General features: G+C 67.6%; 1 protein-coding gene across 6 annotated transcripts; it reads right to left on the minus strand.

The window, feature by feature from the left end:
- Positions 1 to 2,245: 2,245 nt before the first annotated feature.
- On the minus strand, positions 2,246 to 22,603 carry TSPAN4 (tetraspanin 4). Of its 6 annotated transcripts, none has more exons than XM_061202304.1 (9): positions 22,495 to 22,603; positions 17,641 to 17,736; positions 14,403 to 14,482; positions 6,257 to 6,448; positions 4,880 to 4,954; positions 3,888 to 3,989; positions 3,657 to 3,788; positions 3,501 to 3,584; positions 2,246 to 2,721 (listed from the first exon to the last, which is right to left on the minus strand). In XM_061202304.1, the coding sequence occupies exons 3-9, from the start codon at positions 14,463 to 14,465 to the stop codon at positions 2,653 to 2,655; spliced, it is 717 nt and encodes a 238-aa protein (XP_061058287.1). In that variant the 5' UTR covers positions 14,466 to 14,482; positions 17,641 to 17,736; positions 22,495 to 22,603; the 3' UTR covers positions 2,246 to 2,652. The 6 variants fall into 6 exon arrangements, with proteins under 6 accessions (XP_061058287.1, XP_061058289.1, XP_061058288.1 ...); XM_061202306.1 differs by lacking the exon at positions 22,495 to 22,603 and adding an exon at positions 22,162 to 22,421; XM_061202305.1 differs by lacking the exon at positions 22,495 to 22,603 and adding an exon at positions 21,188 to 21,284.
- Between the last annotated feature and the right edge of the window lie 70 nt (positions 22,604 to 22,673).

Genomic DNA, 22,673 nt, shown 5'->3' on the forward strand with positions numbered 1-22,673 from the left:
CCCCAGGGCCGTGCAGAGGGGCCCCGGCCTCCCCCTGCGGGCGCTGGCTCACCCTGCCTGCCTGGGAGCCCGATGGGCACCACACAGCGAGGGTGCGGGCACCACGGCGGAGACCAGGGCTCCGAGAGGCTGGCCCCACCCCACAGTGGTGCCGTGGGCTGGGTGGTCACTGTGGAACGACAGCTCGTCGCAGGCCCGCTGCCTGCTGGGAACGGCCCTGCTCCCAGGAGGGAGCACTGGGAGAAGCCCTGGGTTGCCGGGAGTCGAAGGACAGCTGACCCCCAGCCCTCGCCCCCTCGGTGGGCCCGCTGGCTCCAAGCAGACGAATCTGTCTGACGGTGCTGCTTGCCGGACCCGCTGGTCAGACGCTGTGCATGAGCCCAGGTGCAGCAGCTGTGGGACGTGAGTGGGGGAGGGTCCTGAGGGGACATGTATCTGTCCTCGGGGTCAGGGCCTGGCTGGGCCCTCGGCACCTGTCCCAAGGAAGAACCCTGCTACTCGTGGTGGGGCTGGAGGTCTGGCCTCGTGGCCCCCCAGCGGAAACTAGGCTGGCTGGCGGCAGCCCACCTGGACACCCCACTTCTACCAGCGTGGGCTTCAGGCGGGCACTTGGGATGGTAGGTCAGATGCCCCCCCCACCTGCCTGTGCCAGCCTGTCTCCCCAAGGCCCTCAGCCCCACGCTGCCCGCTGCACCCCTGGCTGTGGTCCCAAGGGTGGGGCTGTAGGCCGGTCCCCACGGCTTCAAAGGCCGGGTCGGGAGGGGAGCAAGGAGGCCGTCGCACTGGGAGTGGCTGCTGGGCTGTGGTGCGGGGCAGTCTGCAGGAGCTGGGGCGTGAGGGGGCAAGGCCAGTTGTGGGCCCACAGCGTGCTCGGTGTCTGTGGACATGCAGCCAGCTGGGTGACCGGATGCCGGGTGCCTGGGAGGTTCCTCAGCCTAGGCTTGGAGGACGGGGACACCAGCGAAGGGGGAGGGGGCCTGGGAACCCCACGGAGGCGCGGGCCAACGTGTGGCAGCAGGCAGGGCTGGCCCCGGGTTAAACAGGCCCCGCGTGTCCCACCGGGACCTCAGTGGAGCCGGGGCTGCCAAGGCAGCTCGGGGGCCATGAGAGAAGCTGAGTCGGGGCTGGGCATGAGGGTCTGGTGTCCGCAAGTCTGCGCCTGAGACGCGCGGGGATGACCAAGCACAGGCGAGCAGCGGCTTTCACCGAGCAGAGCTGGAGAGGTGCGAACGGGGACCTGGGCAGAGGGCAGAGGGTGCTGGCAGGGCTGGGGGGACAGCCTGGCTGGACTCTGCTCACTTCCTTCCTGCTTGTTTGCTGCGGTGCCTGAGAACAGTTTGGTTTTGGTGCGTGAACCGCTGTTACTTCTGCTGGAACGGTTCCCGGCCTTCTGGTGGCTTCCATGGAGTGAGGACTTGGGAGGCCAGTGGGGCGTGGGGTGGGGGTCCAAGGGCCAGGAGGGGCCAGGCACCCTGGTGGTCTGGGTTGTGCCGGGGTCAGTGCCTGGCTAGGCATCACCAGGCAGGTCTGCCACACAGCAAGGATGCAGAGGGGGTGGGGCCGCAGGGCCGGCAGGAGTACGGGCTGGAAACAGAGTATGGGGTGCCATTTGGGGGGTCAGATGCCCCACAGCTAGTGAGGCCCTTGGGAGGGGCCCATCCCCCAGCCTGGACCCCCAGACCCACCACCCTCCTCACTCCCCGTTAGTCGTGTCCTCAGGAAGCCCCGCCCCACCTTTGAGGTGGTTTGACGCAGTTTGACCGTTTCTCTGATTCTGGGCCTTGTGGCAACTGCTTCGCTGCCAACAGCCTACTTATTTGCACAATCCGTGAGTGACACTTAAGGGACAAAGTTCCCAGGAACGAAACAGGAATAGAAAGAGGACAGGAAAGATGGAGCTGAGCTCCACTTCGGGAGGACACCCCTGGGGGAGGGCGAGGCCCTGAGGCTGGATGGGGGCCACCCCACGTCAGGAGAGGGGTGTCGGCAGCACGGGCCGTGGGCGGGTCAGTGAGGCTCTGCCACGGCTTTGAGCCAGCCTCACTGAGGTTCTCCTGCCATCCTCTGCGGGCGCAGGGGCCACCGTCTGTCTGGTCAGGGAGCTCCCCCCGCTGGGCCCGCGCACATCCCGGAGCCCCACTCCGGCACCAGGCTGGTATCGGTGGGCGGAGGACCCACGGCCACATGGGGCCTGTCTGGTGTGGCGCCCCCGGGGTCAGGGCAGTGAGAGACACGGCTGGGGGGCTGCTGCCCACACACTTTATTAAGACGCACGCAGAGCCGGCCCTGGCCCCGCTGTGGAATGTGGGTGGACGGGGCTGCAGACCCGCCTCGAGCACCAGGACCAGTGGTCAACCCCTCACCTCCCACCCCAGCCCCCTGCCCTGGACAGGGCTGCGGGGGAAGACACTGCTCTGGAGGATACCTGGGTGTAAGAAGCGCCAGAAGCCCCTCCCGGCCCCAGCCCCGGCCGCGCGGCCGGCGCTCACAGGCCTGGCTGGGAGCCCTGGGGGCTCTGGCTGCCTGCTCCTCCCGTGCCCATGCCTGGGCTGGTGAGAGGTCCTGTAGTGGGAGAGGCAGGTGGGGACATGGTCATCTCCCCAGGGGCGACGTCCTTCGGCAGCGAAGCAGGGGTGGCGGGCAGCTGGCAGCCTACGCGCAGTAGGTGTCAGCCTTCACCACCTGGCAATACATCGTCATGGCAAAGGTCAGGCCCAAGATCTGTGGGGAGAGGCGGGGCTGGGCAGGGCTGCTCCAGGGACAACAGCCCGCGGCAGGCACCCCGACCCCACACCACAGCTTCCCAGGTGGCCTGGAGCCCCCTTCCCTGGGGAAGCCTCGGGCAGGGCCTGCCCCCCACGGGCCCCTTGGTGTCAGCCCCAGACCCGCCTTCCCTTTGGGTTGGGTTTGGCCACCCTGGGCTCCGCTGGTGGTCTCAGGGCCTACGGGTTCCAGGCTAGGCCCCCAGCAGCTGCCCTCTGCCTCTTTGTCAAACTGCCATCACCCCTTGGGGAGTGTTTGTCTGGGACCCCTGTCTGCACCCCAGAAACGGGGGCTGCCCTGACACTGCTTGACCTCGAGCTCCCCCAGGGTCCTGGCACTCGGGTCTTGCATGGGGGTTGGGGAGCAGGGGCGGGCTGGCTGGACTTCACACCAGGGCCTGGGCTGCCCACTTCACTCTGCACTGGGCAGTCCTGTGACCACCGCCCACCACGGCCACTGGGTAGGGCCTGCAGGAACGGGGCTGGCACATGGGCCCTCAGCAGAGACATCCAGTCTGTGCTTCCGTCCACGAGGAGACGGTAGGGCCCTCTGCTCAGGAGTCCGGGGCGGCCTGCCCTCTGAGGCATCCAAGGTCACCTCCCCATGGACATCGTCCCTGACTATCCCCTGTGAGCCTGACCTCCGCCTGGGGACCCACACTCCTCTGCTGCTTTGTTCCTTGGGCTCACACAGGTGCTGGGGGGCCGGGGCCGGGGCTGGGGTGGGTCCCCGCGTACCTGAACCAGTGCTGTGCACAGCCCAAAGACGCCCACGGCCAGCAGGTTCTCCTGGAGCCACACCTTCACCGTCTCGTAACACGGCTGCAGGAAGAGCAGGCGTCACAGGGGCTGCGAGGCCGGCCCTCCTCCCCCAGTCCCCGGGGCCAGGCTCACCGCCTTCCACCAGGTGCCGGGCGCGTGCAACCCGCAGCTCTCGCTGAACTCCAGGCAGCAGGAGTCAGGCACGCGCGTGGCGTTGTAGACCTCGAACCAGTCGGTGTAGTTGGAGACCCCGCAGCAGCGGAACTGCGGGAGAGGTGGGCTGGGACTATGCGCGGGAGGGAGACACATCCCCGCCCCGGCCACGCCCCCCCGCCTACACGCCCCGGCCACACCCCGACTCACGTCTGTCTGGATGATGCTCCAGGCGTTGGTGAGGCCCACGTTGCCCGGGGTGCCATACAGGTGCAGGCCCTTCTTCAGGTCCCGCTGTGCGTACCTGTCGATCTGGAGGACAGCGGGGCCACCCAGCGGCCAGCTCCACCTACCTCGTCCAGACCCCCGCCCGCCCCGGCCCCCGGGCCTTCTGTCCCCCTCCCTGCGGTCACCTCCTCCCAGAAGCCCCCACCAGGCTCTGGCCTTGGCCCCAAGGTTTCCCTGGGCCTCCCGTGGTGCCGAGCACGGGATCCCAGTCAGACACGTCAGTTAATGTACAGATGGAGACGGACGGGCACAGAAACCCTTGGGGCTGTGTCTGCACACACCGGTTACAACCCACGCGGCTCCGTGCTGCCAGCCGAGAGCGCCCAGATCTTGGTTCCTAAGAGCATTCATTCTCCGATAAAGGAACCAGGCTCCCTGGAGAAACGGCCGATTCCAGGGCTGGGGCGGGGAACCCCCAAGATGGGCCTGGAGTGTCTTCTAGCACCAGAAAGGAGGGAGGTGCTCTGAGGGGCAGGTCAGGGACGCGGGAGCCGACTGAGCGCTCCAGCCGCCAAAGCCAAACCGGATGAGCAAAAAATAACAGTCTTGGAGTATAACCCAGAGAATAAAACACACGTAAATGAGCCCTCACTTGTGTAAATGAACAACTGTATGGGAGTGGGGGATGAGAGATTTTTCCCCTCCAGCTGACACGCAGCTGAGACAGGAGCAGGGGACCCAGCCCGGGCCACCTGGGAGCTCAGAAACCTTCCGGAGCCTCCAGGCCTGGCCTCCTGGGGTTGCAGTTAGAAGCAAACCCACGGCCCGGGTCCCAGTGTCTGTGCACGCAGAGCTGGGGGTCCCTGGCGTGGGTTCCCAGCCCCTCCTAACTCCTCGCCGCCCACAGCACCTGGCCCTCGCTGGTGGGCAGGGTGGAGCACCCACACCCACACCCGAAGTGGGGGCAGCGGTACCTTGTCAGTGTAGGCGAAAAAGAGGATGGCGAGGGAGGTCTCCAGCAGGAACACCAGCAGCAGCATCACGAAGAACTGAGGGCGAGGAGGCAGCCTCAGCGAGCCAGCCCCCCACTGCCCCCAGGGGCGGGGCCGCAAACCTCAGACAGGTGCCCCCAGCCAGGCCTGCAGCCTGGAGACCACCAGGCCCCTCGTGCTGCCCCACCTCCCTCGGAACCCTCCCGTCTCCATCCCAGGGGCCGTTGTCTCTCGCTCGACCTCTGAGCACAAGCCTCACGCCTTGAAGCACACGCGTGTGGCCCGCGCCTGTGTCCTCATGATGGGCAGCCAGGTGGAGCGACGCCCCGGGAGGCCCCATCCAGGGAGTGGGTCCAACTGCAGTGACCCCCAGCCCCCAGGTCACGTCCCCAAGGGCAGCCAGGGGGGCAGTGCCCTCTCAGGCACAACCAAGCTGGAGAAGCCACCACCCCTGACTGCTCAGACCGTTCACAGGGTGGCAGACTCCACTCGGGCACCCCCAGAGGCACAGCCCTGGCGCCACGACCGGGCTGAGCAGTGGAGCCTGCCGGCACCTCCTTTCCTGCCACGTCGCTCCCCCAGAAAGGAGGGCGGGGGGTGGGGCCAGAAGCCAGGGTAAGTGGGGCACACCGCTCTTTGAAGCCCCACTGGCCCCATGGGGCCCCTGGACAGAGTGGGGAGAAGGGACAGGGCCACGGGAGCGGGCCCGGTCCTCTCCTGGGGTGCCCGATCTTGTCCCCCCTCAACCTGGGCCCACGCTGCCCCAGGAGGCACCAGCCTCCGAACTCCAAGTCACCCCATGGGAAAGGCCAGGGTCGGGGCCCCACCCGCACCCCAGCTTCCTCCTTCGTCCAAGGGGCCGAAGCCACACCCTACCCACTGCTCCGAGGGGTCCAAGCCCCGACGGGAACATCTGGAACGTGCTGGACACTTGCGGAAGCTGCACAGACGGGGGACGTGCCCTCTGAGACCCTCTGGAGGCCCCACCCGTGACAAAGACCCCATTTGAAGCAGGTGATTCAGGACCTGGGTGGCCGCCAGAGGCCTCTGTGCTGGGCACACTAATAGGTAGGGAGCCCGGCCCAGGGATCATTTTCCTCCATTATCTGTGATTAACGTTCCCGCCTCTAAATCCATCTCCAAAGCTGAGGGTCCTGGGGGGCCAAGAGGGCTGGGACAGGAGCTGGAGAGGGGGTCGTGGGAGAGGGGGTCTTGGAGGCAACAGGCCCAGTATCAGCTGGAGGGGCCCTGCCCGGCACACGTGTGGGTGTGCGTGTCCGAGTCCGTCAGGGGAGGCCTCCCCCGCGCACCGGCCCCCCCACCGCGTCCCGCCCGGCGTGCCCCTCCCCCCGGACTCACGGTGAGCAGGAGGCATTTGTGCTCCTTGATGGCCCCGACGCAGCCCACGAAGCCGATGGCCATCACAAAGGTGCCGGCGACGATAAGCAGGTTGGCGGCCGACAGGGACGGGAAGGAGGAGGACAGGGTGGCGAAGTTCCCCTGCGTGGCCGCCAGCCAGATGCCGACGCCGAGGATGCCGCAGCCGCCCAGCTGGGCCCCGGACAGGGCGAGAGGGACAGCGGGAGCAGGAGGTGAGAAGCCCACCAGACCCCTGTGGCAGACCCCGGGCACCCTCGTTGCCCTGCTGACCTCCCAGTCTTGTCCTGTTACCCGGGCTGGATCCCCCCCCACCACGCCCTCGGCCCCAGCTGTCCCCTAGGAGGTGCAGTCCCTGGAGCCCCTGCCGGCCCGCTCCCTGGCCCCCTCCCCTCGACCACTGGAGCTTTTATTGAACTTCGTAATTGCTCATTATTACAAAAATTGATTAAAACAGGAGGAAGAGGCAGAGAAGGCCAGGTGGTGATGAATCCGGGGACGGCTCTTGGCCTCAGGGGACAGGGGCGAGCCAGTGCGGCCGCCGAGGGCGCTGTGGCTCCAGCCCCGGGGGTTCTGAGCCTCTGGGTCGTCTCCAGATGAAACGGGAGCACATGTCCAGGGCCGGGCTGCGGGCGGGCAGCCCCCACACATGGCTGACCAGACCCTGGACCTACGGCAACCTGGGCTTTGGGAGACCACCTGGGGACTGATGCCTATGGGCTGGCAGCTCTGGGGGCCCTGCCCCACTCGGAACTGGGCAGCACATGGGGCCCCGCACCCCCCGGGCCCAGGAGCCTCCTCGACATCTGGCCTTGACCCTGGCAGGGACCCCTCACCCCAGACTCAGACAGGCCGGATGGGCCCTGAGACCCCTGCCTGAGGAGACTTCCGCCTCCCCGCGTGTACTCACTCACCCCGCCCTCACCAGCAGGCAGCCCTGGCTACAGGGGTGGGGATGGGGGACGCTGCTCCGCTCTCACTAACCCACCGGGGAGCACACACCGTGCGTGAAGCCGGGCCGGCAAGAGACTGCAATTATGGGGCAGGGGGGCGGTGGTGCAGCTCCCAGCCCAAGAGCAGGGGCAGCTGTGGGGTCCCCGAGGGGTGGGCGGGCGCCAGGGGCTCTGGCCCAGGCCTCCTGCTGGCGTCTAAGGTCCCTCTGGGCCTCGCCGGGGTTGGCTGAGTGGGCCAGGAGAGCCCCCGGGCTGGAATGACAACCCCCCATGGGGGTCCGGTCAGCTCAGGGCAAACACAGCGCTCCTCTCTGACCCCCACCCCATCCCTCTTTGCACCTTCCACCAAAACAAGAGCTTCTGTCTAAAAATTATAAACCACCCATTCTGGATGCTCCTGGCTGAGGGTGGGGCCTGGGTGGCAGCGCTAAGCATCCCAGACAGGACAGGGCTCTCGTGCCCTGGCCTGTTCATCCCGCCCATCTGAGCCCTCCTCGGGGCGGGGTGGGGGCTGCAGCTCTGGGCGTGTGCCCGGGGTGGGGGGCGGTGGCGGGGGGACCAGCAGCCGGGCTGGGGACACTGGCAGCAGGTGACGGCCCAGAGGATCCAGCCTCACCGCAGAGCTGGGCTTGGGCACAGCCCCAGGTATGGTGGGGCCTGCTGGCTGTACGGAGATGTGTGTGCCCCCCACCTGTGGGATGGGGATGACCCCCGTGTGGCAGGCCCCGGCCAGCGGTGCGGGGACAGAGCTGTCCATGGTGCTGACCGCCGGCAAGGCCACCGCGAGGGAGCAAGACCGGCCACCAGCGCCTCTGGGCACCCACACCTGCCCAGGGGGTGCCATGATGGGACACAGAAGAGGCTGGGACAGGTGCTGGCTCCCTCAACCCTCCCACCCGACCTGCAGGTGAGGAACGGGGAGCCGAGGGGCCGTCCCCGGTCTCAGGGGCGCTCCAAGGACGCCGGGGGAAGGCTGGAGCTGGGAGCAGCCAGCGGGGCCCTTGCAGACCTGCGCAGGCAGAGAGGGCTCCCCTGGCCTCTGGCCGGGACTGGGGCAGGGGAGGGACCCTGGGGCAGGGGAGGGACCCTGGGGCAGAGGCCAGGGAGGGTGAGCGTGGGGGCAGCCTCCCCTTGGAGGGAGCTGAAGTCGGGCCACTCTGGCTGCAGGAAACAGCGACCGGCCAGGCTGTCCTGGGCCCTCGCCCAGCCCACACACGTCCGTCCCCTGCAGAGCCCAGCAGCGCCCTCTCTGGGAGGGTTACGTCTCCGGGCTGAGCCGCCAGGCCAGGGCCCCGGCGGGGTGGGTGGGGCTGCCTCTGAGCAGAGAGGAGAATTGTTATTTAAAACCAAACGGCTGCCCAGATGGCTCTGCCTTCAAGGGCAGCGCGGATGGCTCCCGTCAGCAGGAAAATGAGCCCCTCCGAGCTCCCTGGCCCCGTGGGGACGCGTGGAAGGGCACGGGGAGGACACCGCGGCAAAGTCGCTGTGGAGGCGGCGGGGGGTGGGGGGGCGTCCGGGTCGGGGGTATCCTGGAGAGGCTGGGCGCTGCCCCCAGCCTTGGTGGAAACAGACTTCTTCAATTAAGACCCCACAAAGCATCCTCACCTCCAGCTCCGAGATGGCAGGAGAGACACCCGCCAGCTGTCACCCAGGTGCTGCCGTCACACGCACTGTGACGCGGACACACAGCCCACGTCCCTCACCATCACACAGTTTCACCCACAACACGCACACACGTCACCGACACGCTGCCCCGAAGCCCCAGGCGCCCCCTGTTCAAGCACATCCAGTCACCAGAAACTCAGCGCTAACGGGATGCATGCACGTGGCTAATAAAACTACCTGTAATTTTGAAACTGTTTCTGCGTAGGCAGCTTTTAAAACATTTTCCAGGAAAATTACAGCCTCCGAGTACAGGAGAAGATGGGCCCTGTTAGACCCAGACAGAACATCAAACTCAGGACAAGTGGGGCTGAAGTCCCAGGAAGGCTGGGCGCTCCAGGTCCCTCCCAGGACAGGGCGGCTGGGACTCCACCCCCACCCTCCCCGTGTCCCACGCTGCACCTCCCCAGCCCCGCTCATCGCTGCCTGGGCCAGACAGAGGCCCAGGCGGGGCCCAGGAGCAGACCCCAACCCCACGACAGCCTGGGAGAGGAGCCCAGCCCACCCATCGGGGTCCCCCATCCCAGCCCTGTGGCTGCCGGGGCCTGCCTGTGCCCCTCGCACACCCCTGGGGCGCACACCCTGCCCACCTGTCCCCACCGGAACCCAGCCCATCGCCTGGCATGTTCTCCCCACTTCCTGCTGTCTCTTTTCTTGTCCACACATTTTGGGGGCTGGCCTAGGTCTTGGCAGGTGGGGCCACTTGGTGAGGCCCATGTGGGGAGGGTGCCAGCCGGCCCTCCGCTGCTGCCCCTCCAGCCACATGGCTCAGGGTGGCAGATGGCCGGGCAGCTGGCCAGGTCCTCGGAACGGGGTGGAGGGCTGGGTACCCACAGGGGCCAAGCCTGTGTCCAGAAGCCCCTCCCCCGGCAGCCTGCACAATCTTGGGGTGGGGGCCGGGCATGGTGGGGTGACACGCCCCTCCCAGCCAAGAACAGCCACAGGACACGGGGAGAACCCATCTCTATGAAGTTCAAGAACGGCAAAATTTATCCCCTGTGCCAGAAGTCAGGTCTGCAAGGGCCCAAGGCAGGGGCTGGGGGGACTGAATGCAGGGCCTCAGGGACCATCCTGGCTGGATGTCGTTCCCCAGGTGACATCTCCTCAAGCTGTCCACTGAAATCTATGCAACTGACTGTAATTAGTTTCCTTAAACTCCAGCAAGCCCCACATCCCCCCAGGCTCCAAGATGAGAGGACTGGCTCCAGCCCATCAGGGAGGTGGCCCCACTGACCAGGGATCCCCTGAGGCTGGTGTCCAAGGAGGAGGAGCGGTGCCCTGCCAGGGCAGCCGGGGAGCAGACAGGGGGCAGGGCCTCGGATGGGGAGGTGGGGCCGGGCCCCCAGGCCTCTCCCCAGCCCCCTGCCCCGCTTAGTGGCTGAGGCCACACCTCTCTGCCCCAGACAGAACTCCCAGGGCCCCCGACCAACTGCTGCCACCAACTCCCTAATGGGAGTGGGATGATTCAAAAATGGACGCTCGTGCAGGGCCGACATCTTGTGGCATCCTGACCCCTGACCTGACCAGGACGGCCAAGGACCCCCGCTTCGGGCTGCCCACCCACCCCGGCTCAGGGTCCCCAGGCAGCAGGACCCCCACTGCCCTGCCCCACCCTGTTGCAGGAAGAAACCGGAGCCAGAACACACAGACGCCCCCAGCACCTCCAGAAGGCTGGGGCCAAGAGGAGCCACGGGGTCAGGTCTGCAGGCCCCCAGCCCTGCGCCGTGACCTCCAGCAGGGCACCCTGCACGTGCCTGTTTCCCCAACTGCAGCGGGGCTGGGGGAGGTGGTCCCCCAGCCCTGCACAGCCCTTTGCCAGCATCTTCCACCAGTCTCAGGGCGTCTTGCCCAGAGGCCAGCGACAGCAGGCCAGGCCTCGGTCTGTAGCTCATCAAAGGGGAAAACCAAGGCCCCCCTGTGGTGCTGCTGGGGAAACTGAGGACCCCAGGAGGGCAGGACTTGCCCGGAAGCCTGGGCGGCAGGCAGGGCTCGACCCCCAGCCCAGCCACACACACAGACCCTGCCCACACTGCAGGGGGAGGCGGAGCAGGGAGGAGCCCAGATGCAAGACCAGGAGGCACCCCTGCCAGGGAAGCAGGGAGCCGGGCCCTCAGCTGGGCAGGTGCGGGCTGGGCTACACGGCTGAGGCCTGGGTGCGGCCCCCCGGCCACGGAGCCCGGAAGCACCTTCCCCTTTCAGAGCCAGCCCTGCCTCTGCCCAGGACCGCCCCAAACCAACAAGACCACTCCTGGGGCCACAGAAACTGCCCCTGGGGGAGCCCTGAGCGCCCACCCAGAGCTGGAGAGGGGGAGGGAGAGCACCCCAGGGGCGGCTCAGCCCCCGCCCCCGCACACAGCCCTACTCACCGGGAGACACCGCTGGCTCAAGGACCCCGGCCCGAAGCTGCCCAGTGCAGCGGGGCAGGGGGCTGGGGAGAGGCCGGGGGGCCCGGCCCCACCTCCCCATCCGAGGCCCTGCCCCCTGTCTGCTCCCCGGCTGCCCTGGCAGGGCACCGCTCCTCCTCCTTGGACACCAGCCTCAGGGGATCCCTGGTCAGTGGGGCCACCTCCCTGATGGGCTGGAGCCAGTCCTCTCATCTTGGAGCCTGGGGGGATGTGGGGCTTGCTGGAGTTTAAGGAAACTAATTACAGTCAGTTGCATAGATTTCAGTGGACAGCTTGAGGAGATGTCACCTGGGGAACGACATCCAGCCACCTGTGCACGCCTGGAGGAGGGCAGCTGTGTCCCCAGTGGAGCTGTCCCTGCCCCGTGAGGGCCTGGCTGCCGCAGGAGGGCAGGTGGAGGTCTGGGGGTCGGTCGGCACCTGGGCCTCTCCTCCCCTGGGTGCCCCCTGCTGCCCGCCGGCACCTTCTGATGGCTCCCCGTCTCAGGGCACCCGAGCTGCAATCCCTGGTGACAACGGGCGGGCGTGTTTCCTCTCCTGAGATGGGCCAGTGACCCACAGGCCACGCAGGACCAGGACAGATGGGTGATGTTTTCCAGCCCCACTGGTACCCGAGGCTGGAGGCCTCAACCCTGCCCTTCCAGAAGCCCCCAGGGAAAACCCGGCAAACAGGGCACACAGAGCCAATTAACTTCAGAGCCCGCCCCTCCCCCATCCTCAGCCAGGGGCGCTCCCCGCACTGGGGACCGAGGGGGAGGGGTGGGCTGGCGTGGCTGGAGGAGGCGAGCTTAGGCCCGGGAAGAGAGACCCGCCAGGCGTGCAGGGGCCTAATGGGGCCAGGTGTGGGTGACAGGGCCTTGCGGGGGTCTGCTTACGGACAATGGGGGCTTTGAGGTGACTCCTGAAGGAAAGGGGTGCCCAGCAGGGGCTGGGGGGCAGGAGGAAGCCACGGGGAGGTCACTGCATCTTGACCTCCAAGCAGGTCCACGGGCTGGGATCCTCATTCCCACTTCCCCTCAGCTCCTCCCAAGTGGGAAAGTGGGGGGGGAACCTACCCCTCCTGTGGGGACTCAGCACCCCCAGACAGCAGACGAGCCAGGCTCCCGGGGAAGGGGTGCTCTAGCCCCACCCCACCCACCTGCAGCCTCTGTCACCAGCAGCAATGGCCTAGTTGACACCTGCACAGGGACCAGGGGGGGATGGATGTCCCGCCAGCCTCTCGACCATGCTCACCACCCCTGGCCTCAGCGTGTTTCCCGTGTGTCCCCTCTCTGACCCCCAGGCCTCGAACCCCGCTGGGCACCAAGGTGGGGTGTGGAGAGGCCAAGACAGCACACTGGCAGGGGCCCAGTTTGCTTGGCTGGGGAGTGTAATTGGATAATAAAAGGGAACTGGATTTTCTAGCCCAGGAGAGGATCCCAGGGGGTTCCTGAATTGTTCTTTCCTGGGCTGAGGACGTCATCCACGGCAGGAATCAGTGGAGTGCGTCCGCCCTGCAGCTGGTACGGAGGCTCCTTCAGGGTTCACAGGGCAGACACAGTTCGGCCTGGGGGCCCATTAGGGTGGGCTGCTCTCAGAGCACAGGCCCCCTCGAGGAGCCCCCTCTCCTTTTCCGGGCAAGCAGGTACCCGGGTCACTGGGGAGGTCAGGGAAGGGGAGAAGCAGGTCCTGCCCACCACCTGGGACCATCCCCCACACCCACTGCCCATCCCCCAGTCAGTCCACCACCCTCACTGCTCCCCACCGTCACACCTACGGCTGCCAGCTCTGGTCACACTGTCGCCTGCAGCCTTCTCCTGTCACACTGCCTATAGCACACTGACCCTGCCAGCAGCTCACTGCTCACTACACCTGTGCCCACTGCATCTGGTCAGTGTCCCCCGCCAAGAGAAAACAGTCACCTCTGCACATGCCTGGGCACAGCTCCAGCTGTACCCACCTCTGCTGCTGGCTCCTGGCCTCTCGGGGGGCTCCTCCGCTCTGGGCCCGGGCCTTGCCCCTCCCAGGAGCCCCTTGCAGAGAACAACTCTTCGGGTGACTGCCTCGGGAGGGGGCAACTGGGGCAGGAGCCTCCCAGGCTGGCCACCCCTCCCAGTGACCCTCCCACTTCCCAGGCCAGGGTCCAGGAGAGAAGGGATGTGCAGAAATGCGGCCCCGGTTTCTGAGCATTTCGCCTTAACTGGACCTCATGCAAATGAGCTTACAATTGACAGCCTCCTTCTGGGGTCCAGAGCCCAGGCCGGAGCGAAAGCCACGCCCCCTCACTCCCAGTTGTGGCAGAAGGGTGGGAGCAGGAAGTGACCTTGGCATCAGCTCTCCACCAACCCTCCCCCAGCCCAGCCAGTGGGGCCCAGGCCTGGCCAGGCGTGCTCCAGTTGGTCAGGTGTGACACCTGCCACAGCCCGAGCCCAACACCCTCCCTGCCGTTTGGGTCTGGGTGGCAACTGTGTCCTCCAGTATGGGGGGACAGGGGCCACCCTGTAGCGCCAACACCTCTACTCTGGACACAGGCACCTCCTCTGAGCAAACCCAACCCACCTCAGCGAAAGTTATGGAAGCCCCGGTCTCCTGCCGACTCCTCATCCCTCCCAGGGTCTGGTCCAGCCGGAGGGCTCACCCACACACCCTCCCTCTCCCTTCCCTGCTTCGGGAGGCTGGGGACCGTCTCCCCCCACCGCCCCCGCCCAGCCCCTCCCCAGGTGCGGTCCCTGGAGCCAGGGAGGCCGGTCTGCCGGGGAGGCGAGTGCAGAAAGGACATGGTCTGCGCCCACGAAGAGGGAGGGAGGCAAGGGGCCGGAGGAGAAGGCACCAGCGGCTCAGCGCACGGACAGGGGCTCACACCCGGTAGAGGCCAGGCGCAGGGCCCCACGCCGACCTGCGGCAGGTGCGGGACACGGCCGGTCTCAGGAATAGACAGAGAGGGGAGAGGGCGCGGGGCGGCCGCCCAGAGTGCAGAGGCCCGGCGGACCCCAGCGGCACCGGAAACCCTCCCCAGGGGCCGGTCCAGCCCTGGCCCCCGGCGACCCCAGGCACACCCCCCAGTCTGCGTCGCGGGTGTCTCCCCCGCATTCCAGCGCGAGCAGCGACCCCGGGGCCCCGCGCCACTCACCCAGAAGAGGAGGTTGAAGGCGAACATGAGGTACTTGACGCCCTGCAGGCAGCCGCGCGCCATGCTGCAGCGCTTCAGCTCTAGGAGGAAGATGAAGGACAGGTCCAAGTAGAAGACCACGTACTTGTTGCCCTTGGGCGACGTGTAGCGCGCCTGGGCCGCCTTGGGGCCGGGGTTGGCGTGCAGGCCAAAGAAGGGGCCGCAGCGCGCGAAGCCCGGCTCCTTGCCCGGCGGCGACGGGCTGCGCCGGTACGTGGACTCGTCCGTGCTCGAGCGGCGCATCGCGCGGGGCCGCCGGGGCCGCCCCAGGCTCCGCGCCCCGGCCCGCGCTGGCACCGGGCGCGCCGCTCCGCTCGGACCCGCGGCGGGCCCGGGACACCGGCCGGCCCGCCACAGCCCCGGCCCCGGCCCCGGCCCCGGCCCCGGCCCCGCCCCGCGTTCGCCCGCCCGCCTGCCCGCCAATCCGCGCCGGCCCCGCCCCCGCGCGGACCCCCCCACCCCCACCCCACCCCCCCCCCACCCCCCCCCACCCCTTCCCCGCCTCGCCGCCCCGCCCCTCAGATCCGACCGCTCCGCCCCGCGCCGGCCAATCGCAGCCCCGGGACGGTGCCCCCGCGCCGCCCTCGGCCCTCGGCCCGCGCCGGCGCCCCTCGCTCTCCCCCTCCCTTTCCCCGCCCGGCCCGGGAAGCGCGGTAAGGGGCTAGGGGCGGGCGTCCAGGCAGCTCTCAGCCCCGGGTGCAACGGCCCGGGCCTTGCCCCGAAGCCGCAGCGCGCCGGGACCCCGCTGCCGGCTGGGCTCTGAGGCCTCCGACCGCAAGCGAAACGCAAAGCGCTATGCAAATGAGGGGTGACCCAGTTGCTGTCTGGTGGCGACTAGCGGCAGCTCCGGCCCGGGCCCCCGGCCCAGATCGAAGTAGCGCGGGGAATGCAGCTGGAACCCACCGGGGTGCACACTCTCCAGCGGCCCACCCTGGGCTGAGCGAGCGCTGCGCGGGGACCCCAAAGCTCCCGCAGCTCACATAGGACAGGGGTCAGCCTGGGGGATCCAACCTGGGGGGCGGTCCTGGGAGAGGGAGCAGAGTTGCGGTTTGAAGGACAAGCCCCTCAGAGGGGCCAGGGCGAGGGAGAACAAGCGGGGAGGGTGCTCTGGGGCACCCTGGGTGCCCAGAGGGTGGGTCACTCTGCAAGGCATGAGGGGAGGTTTTCAGACTTAAAGGGAGGGGCCGGACACACAGGAGTGCAGGAGTCATCACTGGGCACCCAGAGACAGGCCGCAGCCAAGGCTGGCGGCCCACTCCAGGCCCAGAGCTCACGCAGGCCCCCCTGTCCTCCTGCCATGGTCCCATCTCCTTGGTCAGGGAGCAGGCCCGGCCTCACCGGCATGTGACATGTGCCCATGACACATGTCACACAGGACCCCCTCTCTGGTTTGACGCGCTGCTGCCACTGTCTTGAAACTCTCCATGATTTTTGACCAAGAGGCCCTGAACTTCATTTGGCACCAGGCCCTCCCAGACACATCCACACAAGCGGGGTGACAGGGACACATGATGCTCCAAGGCCCCTTGCACCGGCGGTGTGGTGTGCACACGTGCTGCCGTGCAGACAGACAGGCGCCAGGAGCAGCCTAGAAGTCACAAGGGGGAGACTCCCCTCAGCTGTGCCTCCACAGCCCACCCATTGGTGGGGGCCCTGGGGTGTGTGGGGAGGACCTCAGCATGGGGCCCAGATGCCTCCTCCCCATCTGCCCTGGGCCTCTCAGCTCAGCAGGGGAGCCAGGCTTGGGGGAGAGTGGCCGCAGGCCTGGATGCACCCCGCACCCTGGACTGGGTCTTCCCAGTCACTGAGGCCGCCCCCTGGTGGCGTCCACACCATAGGATGGTCCCAGAAACTGAAGTCCAAAGAGGGAAGGACTCGCCCAAGGTCAGCAGAACTCAGATGGGAGAAGAGAGGAAAAGAAGTGGGGGAATAAGAAGGAGGAGGAAGGTGGGGGCGGGGGAGGAGGCCTGTCAGTGACAAAGTGACACATTGAGAGATTGAGAGGTGCCTGAGGTAGCACGTCTGGGGGACGTCTGCTGGGCTGGGGGCCCAGTGAGGTCTGGCAGCCCTGTGGGGCCCTGAGGACCACTGCACCAGCCCTGCGCTGCCCCCGGCAGGCCCTGAGGAGAACTGCAGCTCAAGCCCTCAGGGCGGTGTCCTAGCAAGGTCCTCCCTGAGCCCAGCTGGCCCTGGCAGGGAGTGGGGACAGGAGAGCCCCAGCATCCCTGCCCTGCCCACATGCCAGCCAGCCTGGGGCTTCCCACAGTCCCTCCACCCTGTCCTCCGCCAAGGATTCTTTGGCGTGTCTGGACCCCTGGAAAGGGATACAACGGTGACCACGCACCAGGGGCCCAGTGGAGAAGTGAGCCTCGGAGGGCCCCCATCTGGGCCCTGTAGAGACCACTGGCCGCAGCTCTGCCCAGAGAGCAAGTGGCAGCCGGTGACCCCTGGAGATCCTGGTGAACTCCAGCAGCCTCTGGCTACCTTTCCCTTGGCCCAGCTCAGCCAGCCCCACACGCCCAAGCCAGGGATGGACACTCAAGGCCCCGAGAGTCACAATGCATGAGAGGGCCTGCGCTCAGCATGCACACTGGACACAGGAGGGCTGAGGAGGGCTGAAGGATGTGTCTGTCTCCCCAGCCTGGCCCCAGGGCAGGGCCTCTGAGGACAAGGGTGGGGTCCTCCCCCCGTTGCCCGTCCTCCGCTTCATCACACTGCAGCTCAGGGCAGGGGTGGAAGGCCGGCCTGCGTTCCCACGATGGGGCCCAGCACCCAGGCTGCCCTCTCCCCCACCTCACTCAGCCAACACCATGCCAACGCCCCCAAATTCCTGCCAAGCCCTCTCCTGTCTCTAAAACCTGCACCCATCACCTCAGGTGAGCCTGTGAGTCTGAGCTGAGATTAAACCAGAAAACCACCAAGGATGCCAGGGACGATGGCAATGAGGACGTGAGCACATCAAGGCCACCAAGTGGGGCGCTTCCCAGCCAGCCCCAGGGACCCTGTCCTCAAAGTCCAGCCGTTCCTCCAGCAGTGGGACCCCGGTGAGACATGCTGAGAGGGTGACAGCTGGCTGGCTCAGCCTCGGTCTGTCCCGGGACCAGGAGAGTATCCAGCCAGCAAGGCCCTTGGGCCAGGCGTGGGGGAGACCAGGAGGCCACCCAGCGCTGCCCCCACTGCCCCACGGGCCGCGACATACCTGGGCTTGTGGCAGGGAAGAAGGCAGGCGGTGCCCGGCGCCCCTGAAGGCCGGCCAGGTGGCAGGTGAGCAGTCAGCAAGGCCAAAACCGGAGCTCTGTGGAAGGAAGACGGGCAGAATGGAGGCCGTGCTGCACCTCATTCCCAGCCTCTGTGGGGCTCTCCACTCAGGACCGGGTCCCTGCAGGGGCAGCTGGGGGCTGGGTGGTGGTGCACTCAGACTCAGGGGACCAGAGCACCAACCAGCGGCCCAGACCAGGCGGCTGCATCCCCACCCTCTGGTCACTCAGCCTTCTGAGATGCCCTGGCAGACACAAGAGTGCCCACATGGGGACGTGCACACAGAGAACACACATGTTCAGAGATGTGGACACACACGCGGACTGAGGGCCATCCAGCCCCCAGCGGTCCTGGAGCCCTGAGACCAGCCGGCATTGTCCACTCATCCCGAGGTGCTCTGCACCCCACGCCCTCCTGGGTTCCCAGCAGACAGATGCCATGAGCCACCAGCCTTATGCTCTCCCCAGGGAGCCAGCAGGCGATGACTCACACGGGGCCCATGGATCTGCCGTTGGCGCTCAAAGGGGGATTCTGTCCTCCCCTACCAGCCAGGGATTGCGGGTGGGGGGACCCAAGCTCACACGCCCCGCCCCTCACACCTCACCCCTCAGACCAGAGGCTCCTTGCAGCCTGGGGGTGGGGCAGGTGTCTTTCCAGCGGCCCAGGGGCAGGAGGGGACAGCCACACTGGCACATGCCCACCCCCTCACAGCCATGCCCTCGTGGGCAGCCCACTGCCAGCCGGTCCACTCACACCCACACCTGGGGCAGACATGAAGCCACTGAGCGGGTGGAGGCCCCGGCAACCTGAGACCTGTCCCTTCATTTAGGGGGACGAACGGCACCCACCACGGTGGGGCGAGGAGGCACGTGGGCCCAGGGTCCGGGACCCCCCCGCCCCCCCCAGCAACCGCTGTGCCCGGGGAAGACGCGTCCGTGGAGGGGTTTCAGGCCCAGTGACACATCGAGGGCAATGAGTGGGAGGGACGCGCCCCTCTCATGTTCTTTGATGAACCCCCTCCCCAGGAGCTGAGGGGCCCAAAGCCCATAGCCACACCGCAGAAGCAAAGGACCATGCATCGCAGCCCACCACTCTCCAGGCCTAAGGCTGCGTCTGCACGCCCCGCACCCCCAGACCCGGGCGTCGGGGGGACGGGCCTCCCCGTCAGGCCCTACTGGGCAGCTCCACCAGCACCCCTCACGGCCACCCACCCTCCTGGCCCCCACCCCAAAGGCACCCCTGGACCCTCCATGAATAACCTCCCCACCTTCTGGCCCCCACAGCACCCCTCCATGAGCCCGGGGCCCCCAGCCCCATCTCGGGCAGCCCAGGCACAAGCCTGCGGTCAGGGTATGGGTGCAGGGCCCGACAGCACCGGGCTGGCTCGCTCCCTCACCCAGGCCCAGCCTCCTCCTCCAGGAAGCCTCTCTCTGCTCTGGGCTTCCTTTGAGCACAGGTTCCGACAGGCCTGCGTCCCCCGGAATGGCACGTGCAGCCGGCAATCGGGATGGGGCTGAATGAGAACTCCGTGACAGACCCTCCTGCAGCCTGCCAGCCCTAGGCTGGGCCTTCTGAATTCTCCGGGGCCCCAGGGCGGGGGCAGGTGGGGACCCTGGGGGAGCGTGAGCCACACGGAGGTCGTGGGTGCCTACCTGGCCAGACCAAGGTCTAACTCAGAGAAGGACCTCCCCGAACGCCGAAACAGAGATCGCCCCGGCGGCCTTGGAGGCCTGGGGTGGGCGGGCAGCTCCCAGTGGCGTGGCCGCCCTGAGCCTCAGCAGTGGGCCCGGCCCGGAGCACACACCCCAGTGGGCAGCGCAGGGTGGAGAGCTGAGCCAGCCCGCCCACCCCGGCCCCCAGGCCGAGCCGGCTCTGAGGCGGCTTTGAGGAGCCAGGAGGGCCCCGCCAACACAAACAGGCCCGTGGTGTTGGCCTTCCTGCTGCCACTCCGGCCCGCACACCCTCCCACCTCCCCCCACCCAAACTGCAGCCCCTGGGGCTGGGAGACACCCCCTCCAGGGGAGGGGTCCCCGAGGAAGAGGCCGCCGAGGGGCCCCCAGGCTTTCCCTGGGCCCACCGAGGCCAAGCCCAAGCTCAGGGCCCTCCCCTACCAGCCTGCAGCTCCCGCGCACCCCAGGCCCTGGGAACACCCTTCTCCGGTGCCCACAGTGTACGCGCCCACCTCAGCGCTGACACCCCCCCCCGCCCCCTCTTGAGCGGTGCCCTCGGGGAGCCCCATGTGGGGCCAGGCTGGCAGACGATCACATGATCACGTTCCCAAAGGCCCTGGGCCCGGCCTGTCCACAGGGTCGTTAGGCTAGGCCAGCTCAGCCTCAAGCACGCCTGCAAACACCACCACTCTCGAGGCCCCAGCCCCCAGGGCCCAGAGGGTTACCATAGATGCTGCAGGCAGACGACCCCGTCGGACCCTGGGGAAGCGTCCGAGCACCCCGCTCACCCCACCACATGAGCACGAGTCTACCCAAAGCAGCCAGGGCTCCGGGCTGAGCCTGGGACCCCCAGGCCCACACAGCCAGTATGGGGACCCTCCAGCTGGGCAGCGTCTGGTTCCACCCACGCTTCACAGATGGGGAAGCGGAGGCTGTGATCCAGGACCAGGGGGCAGGGTCAGCTGACTCCCAGCCTGTTTCCAGGACAACACTCAGGGCCAGAGGTTCTGGGCAGCTAAAACTTCAATCGCTGATTTCCCCTTGTCCCCTGCCTGCCCTGAAGTGACCCTCCTCTAGCAGGAAACAGGGCTCTTGGGTTCCAGACCACATGTGAGTACAGCCCTCCCTCCCTGTGCCCCCGCCCCTGGGGGCAGGACACCGCATTCTCGGAAAACCAGCGCCTCACTCTCCCTGCCCCACCTCCGGCCCTTCCCAGAGGTCTGGGCCACATCTGTGCTCACACCCCACTGCCCCTGCAGGCAGGCCTGGCCCCGCTACCCCCGACCCCGTGTGTTGGGCTCCCGGGGCGCCCTCCTGCTCCTGCCCACCCTGAGGAGAGCCAGGCCCGTGCCCCAGCCTGCCCCCCCCACACACACAAGGGGGCCAGCCGAGCAGGGGGCCAGCCGAGCAGGGGGCAGGGCTGACCTCTGAGGCTCCCCTGGGTCCTCAGGCCTAGCCTGGCCAGGCCTGAGCCAGGGCAGAGTGGAGACGGAGGGTCAAGTGCCCCAAGGGGCCTCTGTGCACATGTGTGTAGGGGGCCTGCACACAGGCAGCCACACTGCTCCCCATGGCCTCTCCTGGGAAATCAAGGAGCTGGAGGGAGGAGACTCCCCCCAATCTACACACAGCTCTCAGAATTCCAGGAATGTCAGCTTGGCTCTCGGGCCCCTCAGTCTCTGGGAGTAAACAACTTCTGGGGCCAGAGCAGGGTGAGGCGGACCATGGGCCCCTCCTCCAGGAAGCCTTCTGCCCACACCCGCTCCTGCTCCCGAAGAGCTACCCCGATGGCATCCCAGATCCCTTCCCTGTTTCCCTCACCTCCACAGGTGCGGCAGCCTCTACAGCTGAGCCCGGTTCCAACCCCAGGCCACTGTGACTCAAGGCCCCTGCCCCGGCCGGGGACAGGATGTGTCCCGTCAGCTTGGGAAGGGGGGGCATTGGGCAGGGAGGTGGCCTCTGCTCGTGGCTCCGCACGTGGCAGGGTGGGGGATGGCAAACGTCACTGGGGAGGCTGTCAGGGCCCAAACTTCAGGCGGGCAGAAGCTCTGATCAACCTCTCCAGGACCCTGGGGACCCCCATCTCCCTGCCCCTCAACTAAATCCAGACTCCGTCACCCACCTTGAGAGGACTGTCAGGCCCCACCCACCCCAACCAGAAATCCAGACGCCCCAGGCCAGCAAATGTGCCCAGACTCTGCATAGGTGCCTAGGTTACAGGGGCCACCGTGAGACACATCCACCTTCCTCAGCCCAAAGCTCACCTCCTCCAGGGAGCCTTCCATGCTTCTCACGGCACACAGCCACAGGATCAGGGGCTCACCCCAGGCCATCTCCAGAGACACAGCCTCCCCTCCCTTTAAATCCTTCATGGCTCCTGCTCCATCACCTCCAGCTCCAACACCTACTCTGTCCTACAGGCACAGCCTCCAGGCCTCAGCCCATGGGTCCCCTTTGCCGGTATCTGTCTTGCTCCTTCACACACACTCGGGATCCCTTGTCAAGGCTCAGCTCAAAGGACACCACTTCCACGACGACCCCCTGACCACCCTCCCGGTCCTCAGAGATCCGACGCTCCCAGATCGCAGGCGCCCGACTCATCAGAGCCTGGCCTGGGACGGGTGCAGCCAGCCCCATCTCGCACCCCCTCGCAGCCCCTCCCCCGGGAAGAAGGCAGGAGGAACAGGGGCGAAGCGGACCGAAGCGGCGCTGGGGGTTGAAGCGGCCAGCTGAGCCCGCCACCCGCCGGGTCACTCGCACCGCGCCCTCCCGCCGTCAGGGATACGGGCAACTACCGGGCCGGGACCGTTACTGTGGGGGCGATCGGGCTGGGCGGCGACTCCGAGGGTCCTCCAAACTCAGCGCAAAGACCCCCGGGTGTCCACGGGCAGCGGCTCCAGGTGGAGAGACCCTCCCCCCTTCCTGGTCCCCACTGGCCGCCGGTCAGCCGCTCTCCCCGCCCGCAGCGGGGTCGCCGCGCCCCGGCCCGGCCCGCAACTTGTTGCTGAGACTCGGGTCGGGCTCTGCGCTCGGGGCCTGAAATTCGCGCCGGCTCGGCTTGGGCCTGGGCCCGGCTCGGGCGCGCGGGCAGCGGGACCCGGACTGCATCCCCGCCGGGGGCGCTATACCTGCGGGCCGTCAGCTCGTCGCGCAGCTGTCAGTCATGCGGACACGAGAAACGCGAACGCCGCCGCCGGGCCCTTACGGCCCCGCCCGGACGCCGTAGGCCGGGATGTACCAAAGTGGCAGGAGGGGGGGCGCCGCCTGCTCCTGCCGCGGCCGCACGGGCCTCGGAAACTCGTCGCGG

The sequence above is a fragment of the Eubalaena glacialis genome, chromosome 10 (assembly GCF_028564815.1).
Source record: "Eubalaena glacialis isolate mEubGla1 chromosome 10, mEubGla1.1.hap2.+ XY, whole genome shotgun sequence".
Lineage (NCBI taxonomy): Eukaryota > Metazoa > Chordata > Mammalia > Artiodactyla > Balaenidae > Eubalaena > Eubalaena glacialis.

Excerpts from the sequence above, each read along its gene's own strand:
- TSPAN4 (XM_061202302.1), bottom strand. The coding sequence starts at position 14,684 with ATGCGCCGCTCGAGCACGGACGAGTCCACGTACCGGCGCAGCCCGTCG. Across the intron at positions 6,449-14,402 it reads CCTTCAACCTCCTCTTCTGG|CTGGGCGGCTGCGGCATCCT; the intron begins GTGAGTGGCGCG and ends TCCGGGGCCCAG. Across the intron at positions 3,789-3,887 it reads GGAGCATCATCCAGACAGAC|TTCCGCTGCTGCGGGGTCTC; the intron begins GTGAGTCGGGGT and ends CCTCTCCCGCAG.